The sequence below is a fragment of the Scomber scombrus genome, chromosome 12 (assembly GCF_963691925.1).
Source record: "Scomber scombrus chromosome 12, fScoSco1.1, whole genome shotgun sequence".
NCBI lineage: Eukaryota > Metazoa > Chordata > Actinopteri > Scombriformes > Scombridae > Scomber > Scomber scombrus.
In genome coordinates, this window is record NC_084981.1 from 20,841,458 (window position 1) to 20,861,536 (window position 20,079).

Genomic DNA, 20,079 nt, shown 5'->3' on the forward strand with positions numbered 1-20,079 from the left:
CTCCTCATTGCTTCTTCCTCCCCACTTTTCCTCCTTCACTCTGTCTGCCCATCTATTTGCTGTCCTTTTCAGCCCTCCTCCTTTTCATTTCTTTGCCACTAAAACCTCAATCAGGCTTGCCTCTCGTCTTCTTTTTTTATTTTTTTCATTTATTATTATAGCCCTGCAACCAGATTAATCCGTCCGCTCAATTGAGCATCAGGCGGGCAATCCTTATCACCACGGCGACACCAGGCCAAGCAGCATCCGGCAGCCACTGTGACAGGGTCACGGCAGAGATTGGAGCGGTAACAGGGTCGCCGACGGATTGCAGCGGAGGCCGAGCGCTGGGGGTGTGGGGGTCAGAATTATTCTTATCGGGTGGGAGAAAATCTCTAGAGGCTGTCTCTCACTCACCTTTTCCCAACACACACACTTTCACTGCTGCTCTCCCTCTAAGGGTATTGTGCTTGAGCCAATGAATCCATCATCCAACCTCTTCCTCTCTCTCTCATCATCATCATCATCACTCTCTCTCAATCCCTTAATCTCACCATAAGCACCCTGCTGCTCAATTCTGTACAGATTACCCAAAAACAAACACAAACCCCCCCCACACGCACAAAGAATTAATGCCTATAGCGTCTTCATTAACCTCATACATGATTAAATCTCGCCCTCCTCCCCTTGTTCACTCCTCCTTTCCTATTTAGCCCTTTTTATCTCCTTCCGTTGCTCCCCATTTCCATCTTTTCCCGACTCTCTTCTCAGCTCATTTCACTTCTCATTTAGAGTGCAGATAAACTAAGCTTTTATCCAGGCAGGGATGCCATAAACCAATTCAAACAGAGACTGGAGATGTGTTATCACTTGTATTGCCTTGCGCTTGTTGAAACACGGGTCTAAAATTGATATGATTATTCCTCATAACATAAGAGAGTGAACCATGGAGACAGACGAAAACAGGGAAGAGACTGATCGTGTAATAGATGTTTTTACATGTTTTTTTCTCCCGTTTCTGTACAAATCAGTAACTGCATCTATTCATTCAGTGTATCATATTATTATACTTTTTTTTTAACTCTTTTGTTCTGTGTTTTTCCTCTATAGAAGGAAATGATCTAAAGAAAGGGACAAAGAGAGATAAAAATCAGAGCTGCACTAAGCTCAGATCTCTAATACCTCTGTCTGTCCATCCATTTGTCTCCAGGCTCAAGTCCTGATATGGCCCCGTAACACAACAATGCACGATACATTACTAATTGGAAGAAGATTGATGTTTTTGCGCAAAGTCTCCGGCTTCCCAGAAAACCCAAATTAATCTGTACATGCGACTTTGTGTGTGTATCTTGGGGCTTAGTATGAACCACTGTTCATATCCAGCAGGGCGGAGTGTGTTAGCACACAATCATTTTATAATCCTCGTGTCTATAGAGGAGATGTAGTTGTAGTCTGTGGTGACCCAGTAGCACAGACTGAGGAGACGGGGAAAGTAGCAGAGTATTATCCACACTACAAGTTGAATTTGTCAGTTTGTTATGGTTTATAACAGTGACACACTGTCATTAGGGGGAAAATATCCTCAAGAAATGAGGATATTTTCTTGAGGATATAGAAATCACAAATTGGCCTGATACCAAGACAAAAATCAGATTGTTATTTTTTTAGACCACTCTCATGAAAATGTAATAAAATGAACAGAATAATGAGCAGAACAGATGTTTTGTAAAGACTGGACAGACATGGATCATATTTCTCATATTTCTGCATTGAAATTGTCTTAAAAGGACAAGAACTTGGTATAAGGTATAACATTTCCTTTTTGTTTCTTTAGTAAGATTTGACCTGAACGTGCTGTTTGTCATCACATACAGAAACGTGAAGGTACTTACATTTCCTTGACTGCCATCGCATCATCAATGGAGCCCTCGGCCAACAGGGCACGGACCAGGTGGTCGTAAGGGGCGGGGCCTAGTACCACACCCTTTTTATCAGCTTCCTTCAGCATGCCATAGGCTTCTATAGAAAGAGAGCGAGACGACAAGAGAAAAAGAAGAAAGGTCAGAGGCCAGAGCATAATTTGAGATAATCTTCATATTATTGGATTAATAGAGTAATCTGCTTTCAGACAGCTACAGCGGTGAAAGACAACGTTAATATCTTCTTTTCACTCTACTAAAATTCATATGAAATTCAGTTGCTGTATGCAGATCTAACCGCTACGTATAAAACTGAAACCAGCTGTTTCAAGCAGAAGCCCACTTTATGCTACCTGTCCAGCACAATCCAGAAGAGTCAAGCAAATGAGCTGAGGGTAATGAAAGTCGAACATGTAGTCCAGCTAAAGACTCTCAGGATTTGTAACCAGAATTAAAAGATGAGTCTTTGCTGAACTCAAAGTATGTCCCAATTGAAGTGCTTGTCAGATGGTTGAACACGGCTTGAAACACCCTCCCCACACATACCTTTCTGATGTCTGTATTCAGATGGCTGCGTTTGACAGTTGTTAAACTGTTTAAAACTTTTCTCACAAGCTCTCTTTTTTTCGATTTATTCCCACTTCTGTCACGTTTGGTGTGTGCAAACAACTGCAACACAATGTTTGCCTTCAAGGACAGATTGCATTTCTTCACCATGCCTTTGAGCGTTGCTTTTTGGAACAGCTATAAACATTACTGCCTTCAGATGTGGTCAGATGAACTACTTTTTACCTCAATGGTTATTTATCTGGTCCTTAATTACACTATATGACAAATACCACCTTGCAATTCTCTATCTGTGCTGCACAAACTAGCAGAGAAAATGAGTAATGGCTGAATAAAGTCGAATATCTAGAAAGCTAAAGATCAAGCAAATTAAAGAAATAAAAAATGAGTATGTACCAGACTTACAGTATATTCATCAGATGGTGAGAGAGAGTGCTGCACCTGGAGCACGCCTTTGTTTTAACAGGTAACTGTTTGCTAAGGGTAAAACTGGGATGTAGGTCTTTCTGCCAGCTAATGGGAAAAAAGCGTCTTCTTGCAGCTTCAAATGGAAACTTTACACACTTTCGATTGTTTACATATTTCAAACTGGCTTCTTAAGTGTTTATTCAGGTCTATGTCATGAGGGGCAACCATACTGTGACCTCCTGCTGCTTACCTTTAGCTTTCCCTTTCTTACAGAGGGCCAGTAGTTGGGCCTGGTAGTCATTGCCACTTTCTACTTTGGGGGGGGTGGCTGCTGGTTTGACCTCCTTTGTGGTGGCAGCTTGTTCATACCAGGTCTGTAAAAAAACACACACAGAGAAAACAGAGATAAAACTCAGTCTGATGTTTCCATCAAAACACGGCTACGTCAGGCGTTCGGAACTATAACACGTCTGTATACATGTTCAACTGTGTGCTGGTGTGTGTATGACAGTGCAATAAAGCTGGGGCAGCCAGGGCAGGGTCCCCTAATGCTCGGTCACCCGTCTAGCAGCGAGGGGAGGGGGTTAAGCTGTATTGGCTGGGGGCAAATTAGGTCTGGCACCCAAGGGGCAAGGAAAAATTGTGTGTGTTAAAAGTGTGTGTGTGTGTGTGGGAGCGGGGGTGACAACTGAAAAGCCGCAGGGGTCACCAAGTTCATCGCTCCAGGCAACAGCAATCACTTCCTGTTTCATCATGCTTCGGGCGGTTGCTCATATGTGGAAAAGGAAAAATGCGGCGAGGAGGAATGGAGCAACAGAGCACAAAGCAACAGAATATTATATTATTTAAAGCAAAACCTCCGCTCTGTGTCATTACTTATTTATTTTTTTTAATATTCAGTTTCTGTCTACTTAACTTTGTCTTTTGGACAGTCGAGCACGCATGCACATATATAACTAAGCATCCAGCGGCAGCCATATGGTGGCATTTAGCTGCTGGCTAAATTAGTCTGGCATTACAGATTTACAGACAGATCAAGCTGTAATTCCTTTCACCAGCCCAGCCTGTCTGATTGACCACACTCCAGATCAGAGCTTCAATCCTGTTTCCTCTACATGTAATGAACAGAGGCTTAAAGTGGAGCGGGGTGGGGGCATGAAGAGCAGTTTTTTTTTTTGGGGTCGGTTCCTATGATCAGAGGGTGAGGTCAACTTGCTCTTTGGTTAATCTATTCATTAAGCAATGGTTTTTATTCAGAAATGTAAAAAAAAAAAATCAACTTGTAGTGTTATAAGTGTGAAAATAAGTGTGAATGAGTGCAGCTTGAATTTATACATGGCTGTACTCATCTATGTTGCACCTTGTCATATCAATACAGGACAGTATTAGGTACTAACATTGTATATATTCAGTTTTGAGGGTCCTTGTTTTCAATTTTAGTTTGGTTCTAGTTAAAATGACTTACTTTGTGTTTTTATTATATTATTTATTATCTACAGTACTTCTTTGAGTGTCCTTTTGTCATTTTTGTGATTCAGGTGTGATTTGGCTGCTGTAACACTGCAATTTTGCATTGGCATTAATGAAGTACTCTATTTGGCTTTTTGGAAAATGAGCTGTTGCATCTTTCATGTTTATTCATCAAGGATGAAAGGATGATAATATGAAGGTGGTTCTACAATTTATAATGATGTTTATTACCGATTAATCAACTAAACTATAAAATGTCAGAAAATAGTGTATGACTAGAGCTCAAGCTAAAGTCTACATATTGCTCTTGGTACAATGAAAGCTCCAAATTAAAAAAGATGTTCAACATACAATGACATAAAAAGAAGAATTGCAAATCCTCATGTTTGAGGAGCTGGAAAGAAAATGTTTGGTAATTTTAAATCACTTTAAAGATGAACAGATTATACAAATTGTTGACAGTCTTCAGTTCATTATTTTAGGACTATATCAAGGTTTCACCAGATTTAAGGACAGAAATGTATGCACAGGCACCTTTGTGATGTATGTTCAACCATCATTCCTGGACGGTTGCGCGTTACGTTTGACCTCGGGCATTTTTACTCCCCTCATTCTCCTCCAGCGCTTTCTGGAATCTCTTGGCCTTTGCTTTCTGCTCCTTCCCCCTTCAGGAACCTCCTGGCAATTATTCTTCTGAATAACAGATCTGTCTAATGAGCCTTAGTGGGAAGTACAGACTACCTATTATATGGGTGGAGTTTTACCTCAGGCACCTCAAAGGGCACCTCCTGGCCATTTTTCTTCAGGATGTCTGCCAGCAAGCGCAGGGTCCTCTCCCTGGGAATAACGTTTTCCTCCTGCATCTTTGTCCACGTTGCCTCGGCCTTCTGCCAATTGTTTGTCGCCTCTGAAAACAACAAGAAACACAGACGTTGGTTATAGAGCGAGACAATATGAGAAAAGGTGTGTTCTTATATAATGTGTTATGAAAGCCACGACATAAAGGTCTATGTGGTTGGACGGTCGGCCCATATTGGTTATAGCTCAACACTCAATGCTGTACCAGAGAGTAATTTCGGACAAAGCGCTCCATGCTGAGAGAGGGCAATCAAAGCACTAATCTGATCAACTGACTGACCCTCAAGCACGCTGTAATTTAGAAAACACACTAACTAGTGTGTATGTGTGTAAGGAAGTGTGTTGACAATTTAATGGGTTGACAATCAGCTTTAACACTCCAATCACAAATGTTATCTGCTCTCAGCAATCACACCATGTCTTCTGCTTACTTCTGACACACACACACAGCCTGACGGGCAGGAGCAATGTACACTCACGCACCCAAAGGGTGGGAGTTCAGGCATTCACATACACACACAAACTGAGAGAAATCAAATAAAAGTACAAACAAACAGACAAATGAAAGTCAGAAAGTCACTTACTGCAGAAACGGAGGACGTAACTGTACATCTCATCTCTGTCACACTCAAACAGTTTGGCGGTCATGTCCACCATCTGCTCCAAGGCCTCCATCTACACACACACACGCATACACAAACACAACAATGTACAATTTAAGTTGGAATGTTTCCATTTTCAATTTCTTTTGCTTTCCTATTGTTGGCCTTGATCAGTTCAGTCTGTGTGTCTGTGGGTGTGTCTTACCTGGCTGCTGGCGATGCATTTCTCTGCGTACCACTGCAGGCGTCCAGGCCTTGCCCTCAGCCCAGGGGTCTACAAAAAGAAAAACAGGTAACGTCAAAGGAATGAAACTAGAGAGTAGATAAACAACAGCTATATACACATCTTAAATCCATAACGCATTATCAAGAGGCTGAATGACTATTGATCCATATAAACCCACTGAGCCTTGAGAACATTTTAAATAGTGCTTTTAGCCAATGTACATCAATTATAGCTGCATATAAGAATCAATATAGAAGGATATAGCGCTAGTTTTAAAAATAAATAAGGGTGCACTTTTATGGGAGTGCAACAGTTTAAACCTGATGTGTTTTCAGGAGCTTTAACCTGTCTTAATCTAAATCTAAAGAAATGTGAAGCTAATTGTTTATTTGGCCTTCAATAAGCCGCAGTATTAAAGCACATAAATGCCAGTTCATCCCTCCACAGATAACTTGCTACACAATAATATGCGTTTACAGGACCCTTACAAACACAGACTTACAAAGCTGTAATGTTGGGCTACAACTAAATATTATTTTCAGTATCAGTTTTTTCTATTAACTGATTTATCATTTAGTTTATATAAACATCAGAAAGTACTGAAAAATAAATGTCCATCACAAGCTCTAAAAGCCCAAAGTAGCATCTTCAAATTGCTCATATTGTCTGAAAATAAAAGACAATAAAAAAGACAATTTTTCACATCTCAAAGACTCAAAACTGACATTTGTACAGAGCTCCAAGTTAATCCAACAAAAAGACTTCATAAATGATGAAAATATTGTGAATGTATTTCTCTAACAAGTTTTTTTAATCTTGTAAATCTCATGCCAATAAAGATTTGAGCGAGAGAAAAGACTTGAGTCTTTTGTTTTCCTGAATGTTCAGCTGACGAGGTCACAGGAGAAAACAGCAAAGACTGCTTACTGCACTCAACTTTAGATGCAAAATTACGGGTTAAAAATATGAATTAAGGTTTAAAATGTACTGACTGTAGAGTCCCAACAGCCGTAAATAGACCATCGCATTTTGGAGACTTATAGTACTTTTAGGACACAATGATATGCAGATAGACTGAGTGTTTGGGCTGTCAAATAAGGGCTGACATAGATTGATCTGCAGGCTCGTGTAGCTGAGATTTAGTCTGATACGTGGAGTGACTAGATGATTATTATCCTGGAATAACAGTGATCAGGATTTCATCTGTCTCTTGGGGCTTTGATACAATCTGAATAAGACTAGGATTGAGAAATCGCCCCCTCTCTCCTCCTGGTAATCTGGCTGAGAAGAAAAAAAAAAGGAGACAGAGCGATCTGCCAGGACGTTAATCTGAACGGGGGATCAACAGCGCTCAATCCCCGCTGGCCTCTTTGATGGGGGCCCATCATACTGTGAGAGGGCGGGGAAAGTCAAGAAAAGAAGGCTTCATCCCTTTCTCTGACGATCCCTCGCTGCCGTCATCCTTTCCTCTTTCAATCCCCACTCCTCTCAATCCCTACCTCTTCCTCCAAATCTCCCCTGCTCCGCCTCGGTCTTTTCCCCTGCCTCTCTATCCCTCTATCCGTCCCAGGCAAAGGCATTATGTTCTTACCCAGCCAGCCAAAGGGACAAATTAAAATGTGTTGCGCTCACTCTCTCTCTCTCTCAGCCTGTCTAATCTTCTTAGAGACTAAGGCCCAGTGCGAGTGCTCCATCTTTTGCCTCAGAAATGTTTTACTTGGTGAAGTCTTGCAGGCCCAAAGCAGCCTTTGCACATCTACTCTCAAACACACACACACGTATTATATATGTTTGGGATTCTGAATCCGTCAGGACAAATCTCCCTAATCTGGGCAGGAAGCAAAATCCTCAGAAGGAACATAATTTATACACGCAGCGGTGGATCAAAAGAATACAAAGTAGAAGCAAACAAAAATCAGCAGATACACTCTCACTTTCAGACAGAGATAATGGAAAAAGGACAACCAGGTCAGATTATTAAGACAATCCTCTAAATCACACACACACACACACACACACACACACACACACACACACACACACACACACACACACACACACACACACACACACACACACACACACACACACACACACACACACACACACACACACACACACACACACACACACACACACACACACACACACACACACAGCAGAGTGTATTACAGTCCATCATCTTAGTCGTTTGTGGCCTTTAGATGCTAAAACACCTTTAAAGGTTTCTCTCATATCCTTACACACGTACGCGAAAAGAAAAAAGGACAGTGCCGACCTCTTTTCACCTCCAATTAACAAACCCTCTCCATCTCAATTCCTAATGTTCTAATTCCACTAATCACCTGGCCACTTAGTCCGAACACACACACAAACACGCACAACACACACACACGGCCAAACCCCTCTCCCTAACACAAAAACACATAATGGCTCACCTCTCTTTAGCAATACTACCTAACCTTGACCATAACACACATACGCGCGTGCCGCAATAATAGGCCCGGCCACCTAACAATCCTCTACCTAACCATGACCATTTAGCACAAAATTGGCCACCTTTCTCTATCATTACATTTAATTAGCTGTGATTAATCAGCTGCCAATTATACCAAACACAGCCTAAAGAGAGACACCACTCTCTGGACTGCCACTTGACACTCTCACGGAGGAGAAAAAGCATTTGTGCATGTGTGAGTGTATGCATATTTGAGTGATAGATATGTTTCTATTGTATTTTCATCACCCTGAACACTATATCCATCGTCATGTAAGTGTTAGATGTAATAGATGACAGCTGAGAAGTGAACTTGCTATTTAGACACTTTGATTCAAATATCTATGAAGGTGAAGAGAGTTGCAACTTTTGAAATTTATCATCTTAGTGACAATCTTTTTCCCCAACTTTAGCCCAAAAAAGGGCAAAGCACTTAACATTGAATGTTCTGTTGATCGTGAAAGCTGCACTTATTCATATTTTTAAATTAACAATGGATGAAATAACTGTGTGATGTGAAAGTGGTCACTTTTAATGGGAATTTTCACCCAACTCTGCCGTTACCCTCAACTATACGGAGCAGGTGGTGTGTTTTTTGGGGGTTTTTTTGGCCTATAACTTCAGTCTCTCCACTCTCTTTATTTCCGTACACACAGGCAGCTTCTAAAATAAAACTACTGTTCACTACCTGTCGAGCACCAAACCACAGACAAACAAAGTTAATGACTAGCTGATGAACATAGTGGAGCATTTAGCAGCTAAAATCAAATATTACCTCAAGAGTTGGTGGAGAACAAACAGTAGAGTGAATACTGGACTTGTATTCATCAGTTTAATGCTAATGTTACTCAATGTCTACTGATGGGTAGATACTGTGGCGCCAAATTGTGAAATTCTGATGGATATATTTTTACTATTTTATGATATTCTAAAGACTAAACAACCAATCAAAAAATAATGGATACATTCAAAATGATTTATTGAGTACAAATAAGTAATTTTGTGACTTTCTAAAATTGTATTTACTAAATTATTATACTGGAAATACTCTCTTCAAACATCACGTTACTCATGAAATTCATGTAATGTCTCTCCCTCAGTTTGCACAATAATTAACTCTTTTAATGGAAATTCTGAAGATGAAAAAATCTAAAGATGCTCCATCCACATCGTATTATTTAATGATGTGCAGGTGTAACTACACACAAAATGAAACACCAGCTGAACCTTCAAACTGAAACCTAACAGATGGGATGACGCTGCTGAGCCTTCGTCAATCTATCCCACATCATTCATCGACATCAGTGACAGTGTGTACATCTGCAATCCATTACAAGGCTTCATGTAGCTGACTCTCTGTTATAAGTAGGATAACAGCCACACAATCAAGCTGGAGGGGAATGAGAAGCACAATAACAACATGTCGATAATATTTAAGAGAAATCCTCAAGAGACACAAATCCCTCTTTTAGTGCACACCAGGACAAGAGAGAGAGAGTCAGAGTTCGCGAGTTAAGGTATTTTTTTTCTGATCAGACAACATAATGGCCTGGTTTCCTGTCCTCTGATGTCAGGCTCATCCCTCTATCCTTTTATTCATCAATCTCTCTGTCCTGCTATCCAGCCCCCGACCATCCGTTTCATCCCATGTGAAAATTGCTTCTTATCTGCCTGCCTTGCCTCTCTCTTTTTCTCACACTAATCTACAGGGCTTAAAGCAGGACTTAAGATGACAAAGATACACATTTTCATAAACTGTTTAAGTCAGATGAGCTACAATAACAAAAAAACAATAAAAACCTTGTCATGAGCCACAGAGGACAAAGATGGAGTAGTCACACATGCAGATGCCATTCTAACTTTTATTTGACTATATTTAATCCAGTAGCTCCTCTAAAATTGAGAGCATAATGCTATGGAGATCTGATGCAGCAGGTTGCAGTCAAATAGCAAAGACAATAGTGTGTCCTATTATTGTTCATTATTTCATGCTGAATAAAGTATGGAAATTATTATTACTATAGTTCAATAAATTATTGGTTTTATTTATAAAATTAAAAAAATATATAACTGGAGACTTTCATAATGGTTACACCACCTTTAAGAAATACTTGATCAAAAAATGACCAAGCTTTTATCATTTGAAAGTTTTCCATATTTGTAGGCATGATGGTGGCATTCAGAAAGAAGTGAGATTTGATTTCTAGACCTGTGTTATTGAGCTGATGAAACATCACAGTGATGAGCAGCATGGTGTAATTAATTAGCTCATTTTATTCCTTTAAAAAGTTTTAGCAAGTACCTTTAGCACCTTTTTGAAAACTACGACACAAAACATCTGTGTGTGTGTATGTGTGTGCATGTCTGCGTTTACCTCAATGATCTTACGAGCCTCACGGAAGCGGCCCGTCTGCAAGAAGGCGAAGAACAGATCATACAGCATGGTCATCTCTCCTCGCTCCTGACTCACAACGTCCATGGCTGAAGAGAAAGACAAAGAAAAAGGTCATGAAACTTTTTTTCTTCTTCTTTTTATTCCTGCAAGGTGAATGAACGCAACGCCACAAACTTTCTCCTTACTTTCTGATTCCATTATTTGGCACAATGTCCCGGGCACAAAGCAGCCATATCAAGTCCACTCTCAAACAAACACACAAGTCCCGAATGAAAGCCTAAGCTCTCCTGGTAAACTTGCTAAAGCGCTCTGCTCAGCGTTACGTACTATCTCTGTCCAGCAGCTCCAGGACAGGTACCACACACACACAAACACACAAACACACAGTGTAAACTTTTATCCAAATGCAACTGCATATTCAGCAAAGCCGAGGAAGAACAAATAATCTGTCTGCTTTACTTACTGTCAAAGAACCAACACTGGGGCATGATTTTGCATTTTGGACTCATCACCCAGACATTAATTCACGGTTTACATTTAATATAAACACAAAAGTTAAGGTAGTCTTCTGCATGTAAATCTTAATATGGAGTTTCTGTGTCAGACTGAACTACACTGGCTCACGAATAGTATAAATTCATTCAGTTCCTCTCGTCCACATCTCTGGTTCCTGCAGATTTTTCCCTGACAAAAAGGTGAAAGCATGTATGATGACCTTTCACCTGTTCAGTGGCCTCACAAAAACACTCAAACCAAGGCATGTGAGCCTAACTCTTTTTAAAAATACACACCATGCTTTTAATGTGTTTTTGACAGGAAGTCTACATGTTTGATGGTTCCAGTACATTTCTGCTTTTATCTCAGGTGTATATTCATACGATTCATGAACTGCAAGAGCCTGGGTCAATAGGAGCACGGCTCTCAACGTGTACTCACACTGCCATCAGGTCAAGTGAGACTCAAGGTTTATGTCATCCCTCTCTATCGCTATATGATGTGGTGTGAGAGACAGAATCATTTGTTTTTTCAAGCTCTGCTGGTTGACAAACTGGTTACATGCTGGCCTCTGTCAGAAAATCCATGTAAAAGTGACTTTGTTTTTTAAGGGTGCAGTGTGTGACTGAGGGTCTGTCACCTTTCGGGGAGGGGCATAGACAAGGGTGGGAGGGCATGGTGGATGAGGGAGTGGGTGAAAGGGGACGGTGGGGAGGGAAGGAGGTGGAGAGGTGCTCCACTGCATGGTTTCAACCTTTACACACTCCAGAGCCACTTGCCCCTGCGCCACATTGAATTTGACCTTTTCACCGCGCCGCTGTCAACATTACAGGGAGACTGTTGAAAAAAGTGATCAGCCGACGTGCTTCAACGCGACCCTGGTCTGAACTTTCTCACTCTCTGGTCCTCTTACACACTCTCGGAATTGTTGGCGCTTGTTACGCGCATGTTTAATGCAAACACTGCACAGACACTTCGTATTCACTTTCCCCACACAAACACAAATGAATAATAGAAGGTTAGAGTCAACCAGGAGAGTTACAAGTTTTAATCAAGCTGAGCTGGACTGAAACAAATGTTTGAAAGTATCGGAAAGTAGCTTTAACAGAGCTATTCCCAACTTTAACCTCTTCCACTCCCGCCCCCCTGCCATAGACCCATTGTTGGAGTGGACAGGGGCTTTTTAAGGTGAGATAGCAGGTCAATAATATAGGCTACATATAAGTGGTATACATCATCTGAGAGCTGGGAACCTGAAGATTAATTTGTGAAGCAGATCAGCACTGTGTGGCAAGTTTTAACAGTAATAAATCTTTTCAAAAAAACACTGCTTTGTGGTTAGGCACCTATTCAAATTTTGAAAGTTAAGAGTGTATAAGAGATTAGAACATTATAATGGAAGTATATGAAGGCCATTCCTAGGCTCAATTATCACTTATAAGTTGTTGCAGCAATTTTTGGGTTGATACCATTTGTTACACACATTTGGTGCAAAATTTTGCAATTTTTGACCAGGAGGAGCACCATAGAAAAGTTCATGCTGTGATTTGGTATCTAAAGCTTATGGCATTTGCTTAGCCATACATCTTCTGAATGCCCTCAGTCTCTAGTTTTTGTTTGTGTCAAAATATGTAGTTATATTATCATTTAATTACAAAAAAGGAATAAAATCAGAACATTTTCATATTTGAGAAGAAGGAACTATCAAATTCTTGTTTTTTTTTTATTGTTTGGCTAAGTAAAAAGTGATTGTTGAAATTACCAATAAATGTGTTGATTTATTTTAGCTCTAAATTAATCAATGGGGTAAACTAGATTTTAAAAAAGTTGGATGAATAACAGTGTGTGGGCTGAATGGACAAATGTGAAACCTTTCTGCAGCAGTTCAGTGTCTCCTTTCTCCACCAGGCCAACGATGATGTCGTGGATGCGAGGCAGTTGGTTGTAGAGCTTCTGACACTCCAGCGCTGCATCTAGAGCTCCGGCCAGGTCCTTACTGCGGACAAATACAAAAAAAACACACAAAAAAAAAGAGGGGAAGAGAGACAGAGAGGAGAGAGCGAGTTAGATGTCAGATCTGTCCAATCAGTCATGTACAGGAGTGTGAGTGTAGAGAACAGAGAGTGTATCATGGGGTGTTAACCCTGTGACCTCCTATTGAAGCACTATGACCCACCGCAACAATACAGGCCTTTGAAATCATGACAGCACAACTGAGGGTGATGAAGCCTTTTGTCCCCAATACATCATTCTCACACAATCAGGCATGCTCTCACACACATGTCGGCGCGGGGCTAATGTCTCCCTGGACCGGGCTTTTAGAGTAGAGGCTGCGCAACAGACAAAAGGGCTCAGCTGATCTTTACCCTCTGCTCAGCTCCTATCACACTTTCCAACTTCTCTTGCTCTTTTTCTTCTTTTGTCCTCTCCCAACACCTCTTAACCTCCCCTCATTTCCTCTTCACTCATTTCCCTCTCCTCCCGATCTTCTCTTCCCCTTCCTTCTCTTCTTCTCCTCCTCACCATCTTCCTTTTGATTCCATGCTGTCAGCTCTCATTCCTCTCCGCTGACCTCGGCCCCCAGCTGAGCAATTTAGTAGAAATATGGCAACAACATTACAGACCACCAGCACCACCACCATCCAGCTCCCTTCGTCTCATGTCATCCTTTTCTTGCCCCCCCCCCCCTTCGCTCAACTCTTCCCTCCAAAGCGGACGAACAAACAAAAGATCGTGTAGAGGGAGGATGAGTGCGCCTGATGGAGTGATAACGAGAGAAATAGAGAGACAGGGACGGAGAAAGGAAGCAAGGGGAACGAGAAGTTGATAGAAGGGGGAGGGAGAGAGACCACTTCAATCCCCTCTATTGTGACAGCGCTGCCATCAATCTTTGATTGGGTAATTACCATGTCAATCACACAGAGGTCAAAGCAGATAGGGCACCAATGAGGGTGGCAGGGGGCAGAGTATGTGAGCGAGAAAGAGACGGATAGACAGAGCGTGAGAGAGATAGAGATTGAGAGCGAACAGGTATAATCTTTGAAGTGTTTTCTCCTCTAATCAATTAGACAACTGGATAAAAGAAATATGGTCAAAAAGACCAACAAGCCGGAAAAAACAGGAAATAGTATGACCTTGAGTTTGGCTTCTGTGCTGCAGGAGCGGAAGGGAGCGATGGAGGGAGGAGGAATGGAGTGATTAGGGTTGGGAGGTAAAGAGGTCCGTTAATTGAAATGAAGAGGGACAACATTATTCAGCAGTGCCAGTCAAGAGGCTGTTCAACTGCACAACAGTCTGATTGAACAACACAGAAGAGAGACTAAGAGATTTTTGAAAATGAGAGAAAGAGTGTGGAGAATGATGCGAAGATAGGGGGGACGGGGACGGGGACGGGGGGGGGGGGGGGGGGGGGGGCACACGATTTATGCCAAAAAATGAGACGGGAACGAGAAAAAAAGTGCAGAAAGCTGTTTGTAATTACCGTAATGTGCCTTATACACACAATTACCTTAACTGTTATGGCGTAGTGAATGTAGCTTTTCTACATGTTGCTGGTTTTAAAACTCTTTCTGCACATATGTTTCATTTCCTCCATCTGTCCACCTCATTCATTCATCCATCCCCTGACTTACTTTTAATCTCTCTTTCCTAACAAGACATAAAAAAAAAACCCATCACTCTTGGCAATAAAAAAAAGGCCTGGTGTTGCAATTACACCCCTTCTGCCTCCCCCTCATCTCCCCTCTTCTCCCCCTCCTTCCGCCCGCCGATCCACCCCAAAAAAGAGCTAAGGATGTCGAAAGATGGATAATTTCCCCTAGGTACAATTTAACTGTCACTTTGCGTTGCCATTTACTGCAGCGCACAGCCCTGTTAATGTCCCCAACTTTGCATGACAGCCACTTTCCAGCCAATTAAGCCCTGAAAAAATAACGAGCGCTTTGCTCGGTGGAAACCTGAAGGATTAGACAAGGAAGCTCATTTTGCCTCATCTCACTCCCCCTCTTTTTCTCCATCTCTGTCCCCCTCTTTTGTTCGCAGAAGATCGGCAGGCCTGTTATCAAGCCACTGTCCTCGCCTGGGGGAGGACAAGGTGTCTGTGTCTCGAAACGCAAATGAGACTGTGATCATGACACCACTAGCCCGCTGTTACATGTGCCGAAGAATGACATTTACTAATGTTCACGCCAATAGCCACACAGGTGAGTGCTTACATGATGTACGCACCCAAAACCTTAGTGTGTGTGTGTATGTGTGAGTTAATGGTCTTAAAGCTGCATTAATTCATTATCTTGGACACTCAGAGTTAGTCAAATAAGCTGAAAACACAAAAGTTCACATATTATCTCCTTATAAAGTTGATATGGTTAACATGTTAGCCAACAGTTGCCTCCAGTATTTACACATTCAGCAGACATGTAGTAACATTATAGCATTCATTAAAAGCAGTCTCTCTGGCCTCCAAGTGAATGAAAGCTCAATATTCACTCTCCCTGTGGCTCCGGGCTGGTCCAGACTAACTCCAGAGGGAAATAGCTGGCTCTTTAACTGCTAAATGCTCCACTGCTTTCACCGGCTAGTTGTGAAATTTGTTTCTTTTCCACTTTGTGCAGGGCAGGTAATGTGCTGTGGGTTTATCAGTGCTTTTTTAGCTGAAAAAAGAAGTGGGTGAAGTTTACATGGTGTTTATTTGAGGATTTGTCGTCTCTATGAGTGACACCTTTCACATTACATAGTTATTCTTTATATAAATAATACTTTTTAGTGTAGCATTGAAACCACACGTTGTTAGTCAATGAAGATGTGTTGAGCTGGACTTAATCTTGCATCTTTCAACATCTTTCTCTCCGTTGTTTATCTCTCTTCTGATCATCTTCCCATCAATTTTATTTTATCATTCATCTCTGGCTGCTTCCATTTATCTACTAAAGATTTAAAATTGTAACCTCTTTTAGCTCCCCTCTCTTTAAGCCCTTACTTAAGCACTGTGTACACACAATACAAGACAGCAGAAGAGTCAAAAGTGAATGAGTGTATTTTTTCTATGAGCCACTCATATCCTGTCAGCTATCTAACGCCCTTTCAACTCCTCTTCATATTCTATCACTGCCGCTTTCTGTCTTATCCTACATGTCCTGCCAGCTCCTCATTTAGTTGGACTCATTAGCATTTTCTGTCGCTAATCACTTTCATAAGGATGTGGCAATCTATAGCTGCCAGATATTGCACTAGCAGGTTAGCACACACAATACTGAGTGGATGGGCATGAAGGCTAACGGGGCGGCGCATATGATGGGCTGTCAAGGGCTAATCTGCCAGAGAAGTGTTCATTAAGTCATTAGCACTGACGCAGCGATGAGACGGGTGCAGGCGGGAGTGATGCCTGCTTTGTCCTCTTTTATCACCGCGCTCCGTCCCTCCTCCTCCCGACTGTCTGTTTGTCCGCTGACTGACGGAATGAAGAGGTGGAGGCGACGGGAAGAAAATAAAAGATAAAAAGAGGAGAAGAGACTCAGGGGATAGATTCAATTGGAGCGCAAGAGTCAAGTGTCGTGGTACTCAAACCTGCCCCGAGGCTGTGCTGAACTACCACTGGAACTACGTCTTAAATCTGCTTTATACTCCTTATTATTTCACACTTTTTATGCATCTTTACAAGTGATACATTTATGAAACTACTTAACAAATTCATGACAAAACCATGAGTATTTAACAATACATTTTTTCTAGTCTTTATGTTGATACCAATGGAGAAAAAAAGCATCCACTGAGAGACACTGATGAATAGCTACAGTGTCATGAACACGATTAGTTTCATTATGTGAAGGGGCAAAATTGTGAGGCTTTCATACAGAAAGCATTATTAACCTGTTGTTATTCATCTATCCATTTTCAAGGCTATTCAGTGGCTGAAACCGATGTTTTAGAGTAGAGATGAGCCATTCAGTCATTATCTCCCTTCTGCGGCGAGGGATCCACTGAAATAAAAGTTGGTAAAGATAGAAAACGAAAAGATCTTGAATATGTGGCTGGTGTTTATTGTCTTGTTGAAGCGAATCACTCTAAACCACAGTTTATACTATGATCGGGTGAAGTGCACCACTCTTTCAACTAATTTCCCCCACACATTGGTTCTACCTTTGATTTAGCGACTATTTCCAAGCCTTGACAACCAGCCAGCTGAAAACACAAAAATGTACCAATAACAGAACAGAGCTAGCCTGTTCATTAGAGTGTGTTCAATGCAGTATCATTTGGAGGAAGTACAACTGGCGTTTGATTTGCGAGCAGGGCTGCGGTAAGCTGGTGTGTGTGTTTGTGTTTTGGCTGCTGTTGATGACCCAGGAGTAAATTAGCCTGCTAATCTCGCAGAGGCAGTGATTAACGAGTGAACCTGGAAACTGTTTGTGCCAGAGACCAGACTTACAGCAAAACAAACAGCGGCAGGGGAGCACCGGTTTGTGTGAGCGTCTGATCATGTGTGTATGTGTGTGTGTGTGTGTACACAAGCTTCATGTGCAAAGGTCTACCTCTACAGCAGCATGTGCACGAGAGGTAAACAGTGTGTATGAAAGCATGTGCAGGGTGTGTGTGTGTGTGTGTGTGTAATGGCAGGGCCCCTAACGGCGCACTGCATGGCTGTGGTAAATCCAGCAATTAGTGCTCTGTACATAATTAACATGCTAATGAGTTGATCTACTTAAAAGCTGCTCTGACAAATAGAACACACACACACACACACACACACACTCAATGAATAACACACACATACTGAATAGAGTTGAGGGGTGGGGCAATACCAGTGACCCCACAGCATGTGTTTGGCAACGTTGATTTGCATTTTTGCATTATGAGAAGGAGCATCGATGGACATCTCTCATCTCCTGATATACACACACACTCTCACACCTTAGAGTATAGCAATGGGTGTTTCAGGAGATCAGGGGCGGGGGCTCATGGGAGAGGTTGCAGCTGGTGAATCCTCAAACAAACAAAGCCTGGCTCTAACACCGCATACACACACAGGAACACAAATACACACACACACATAAATGAGCAATTTTCAAATCCTCTCTCTGTCTGAATCGCTGACCCGGAACGTAACCCCAGCTATGATCATAGAGAGGGATGAGTGACTCATTGAGACACACATACATACACACACCTGGCAACTGGATTTGGCAGATGAAGACACAAACAAAGTGAGCTTGTTGCCTGGTAAGTGGAGAACTTCAGCCATAGAAAAGGAAATGTGCCAAAAAAGAAATAAATGCCTTAACATGAAATCTGTGCCGACGTGGCCAAAGTGTGTCCGGTGTGTGTGTGTAGGTTTGTATATATCAGTGATGTTGTAATACAGAGGTTGTTTTACCTCTCCAGGTATGCAGTAATCAGGGGTGAGCACAGATTGGCGGTGGGTTTGGCAAGTCCGAGGGTGAAGATGGTGTCCTGCAGGCGTTTGATTGCAGGGGCTCCGCCCTTGGCCACTATGGAGTTGAGCGTGTGGAAGAGCATGGTGATGTTGGTGTCACTCATCACCACGTCCTTCTCCTTCATCTCCTTCAGGATGTCCAACGCTTCTGTGAGGATAGAAAAGAGAGAATTTGTTAACGTCAAGAAATGTTATGAAATGCCAACAACTCTCAACATGTGTGATGCTTTGGTGAGGTGCAGAATGTGAGTTTTAGCATCTCAACCAAAGGATTAAATGAGATTTAGAGGTAAAGACAGAAGGTAAAAATGAAAAGCAACAAAAGACGAGGAGAAAGAGATGATGCAGAGAGATGAGGAGAGAGAAAACGAGACGTGGGCAGAGCTTGGCTGAGAGAAGAGTAGGGTGTGTGAATATGATAAAAGGCCCCTTTAGCTAATTCCATGTGGGGAAAACAAACCCATATTAAAACAGCATTTTGCACCCAGCGGGGATGCAAATCCAACCCCGTATAATGCCAACTCTGCGCTAATTGCTACTTGCGGTTTTCTAAACGAGACTACAATTACCGGACCCCTACAATGGAGGCCGGCTTTTTGCCGTGGCCATGTGGAAAGCACTTGGGGGGCTAAATTATAGGTATGTGACGACAAGGGCCCGTCGTGGCCCCAGTGAGACCCTGGTAAGCGGGCTGAGGGGTGGATCAGTTTGGTCAAGTCCAGCCGGTAATGGAGGGCTTTCTACCGGGCCACGCGCCCATCTGGCCAACACTAGGGGCTAAATGGTGAACAGGGAGTGTATGTGTATCAGGGTAAGGTAATTAAGATGCGTTTACTGTCTATTTAGACAGCTGCTAATGGGCTGACAGCGATACAGCCGCTCTCCACCACAGATACTAATCTATACTGCATGACCAAGAGGAAGGGAGGAGATGGAGATGTGCAGAGACACAGAATATATTTGAATAATGTGTATAGCATTGAGCCAATCCTCCAACTGCAGGGGAATACTGGCAAGGCGCTTAAAATTCACTCAGCAAACATCCTCGCTCCTTATGTTGGTGAAAATTACAGCACACAAAAAAAGCAGAAAAGCAAAGAAAGTTTAAGTAAACAAATGTGGGTATAATGAAACTAACACCCATGTAGCTGTTAATATACCAAACTCCTCAAACAAGAGAGTCACTCTCTACTGGGAACACACATTCAGACTCAAACACACACACACACAC

General features: G+C 42.0%; 1 protein-coding gene across 1 annotated transcript in view; it reads right to left on the reverse strand.

Moving 5' to 3' along the window:
* lrpprc (leucine-rich pentatricopeptide repeat containing) overlaps positions 1 to 20,079 on the reverse strand; it is a 61,315-nt gene that overhangs the window by 14,617 nt on the left and 26,619 nt on the right. Inside the window, exons 23-30 of the mRNA XM_062430910.1 lie at positions 18,789 to 18,996; positions 13,288 to 13,412; positions 10,901 to 11,007; positions 6,009 to 6,077; positions 5,786 to 5,876; positions 5,108 to 5,250; positions 3,124 to 3,247; positions 1,872 to 1,998 (exon numbers count right to left, since the gene is read on the reverse strand). Of these exons, the coding sequence (XP_062286894.1) occupies positions 1,872 to 1,998; positions 3,124 to 3,247; positions 5,108 to 5,250; positions 5,786 to 5,876; positions 6,009 to 6,077; positions 10,901 to 11,007; positions 13,288 to 13,412; positions 18,789 to 18,996 (994 nt within the window). The remainder of the gene's footprint in view (positions 1 to 1,871; positions 1,999 to 3,123; positions 3,248 to 5,107; positions 5,251 to 5,785; positions 5,877 to 6,008; positions 6,078 to 10,900; positions 11,008 to 13,287; positions 13,413 to 18,788; positions 18,997 to 20,079) is intronic.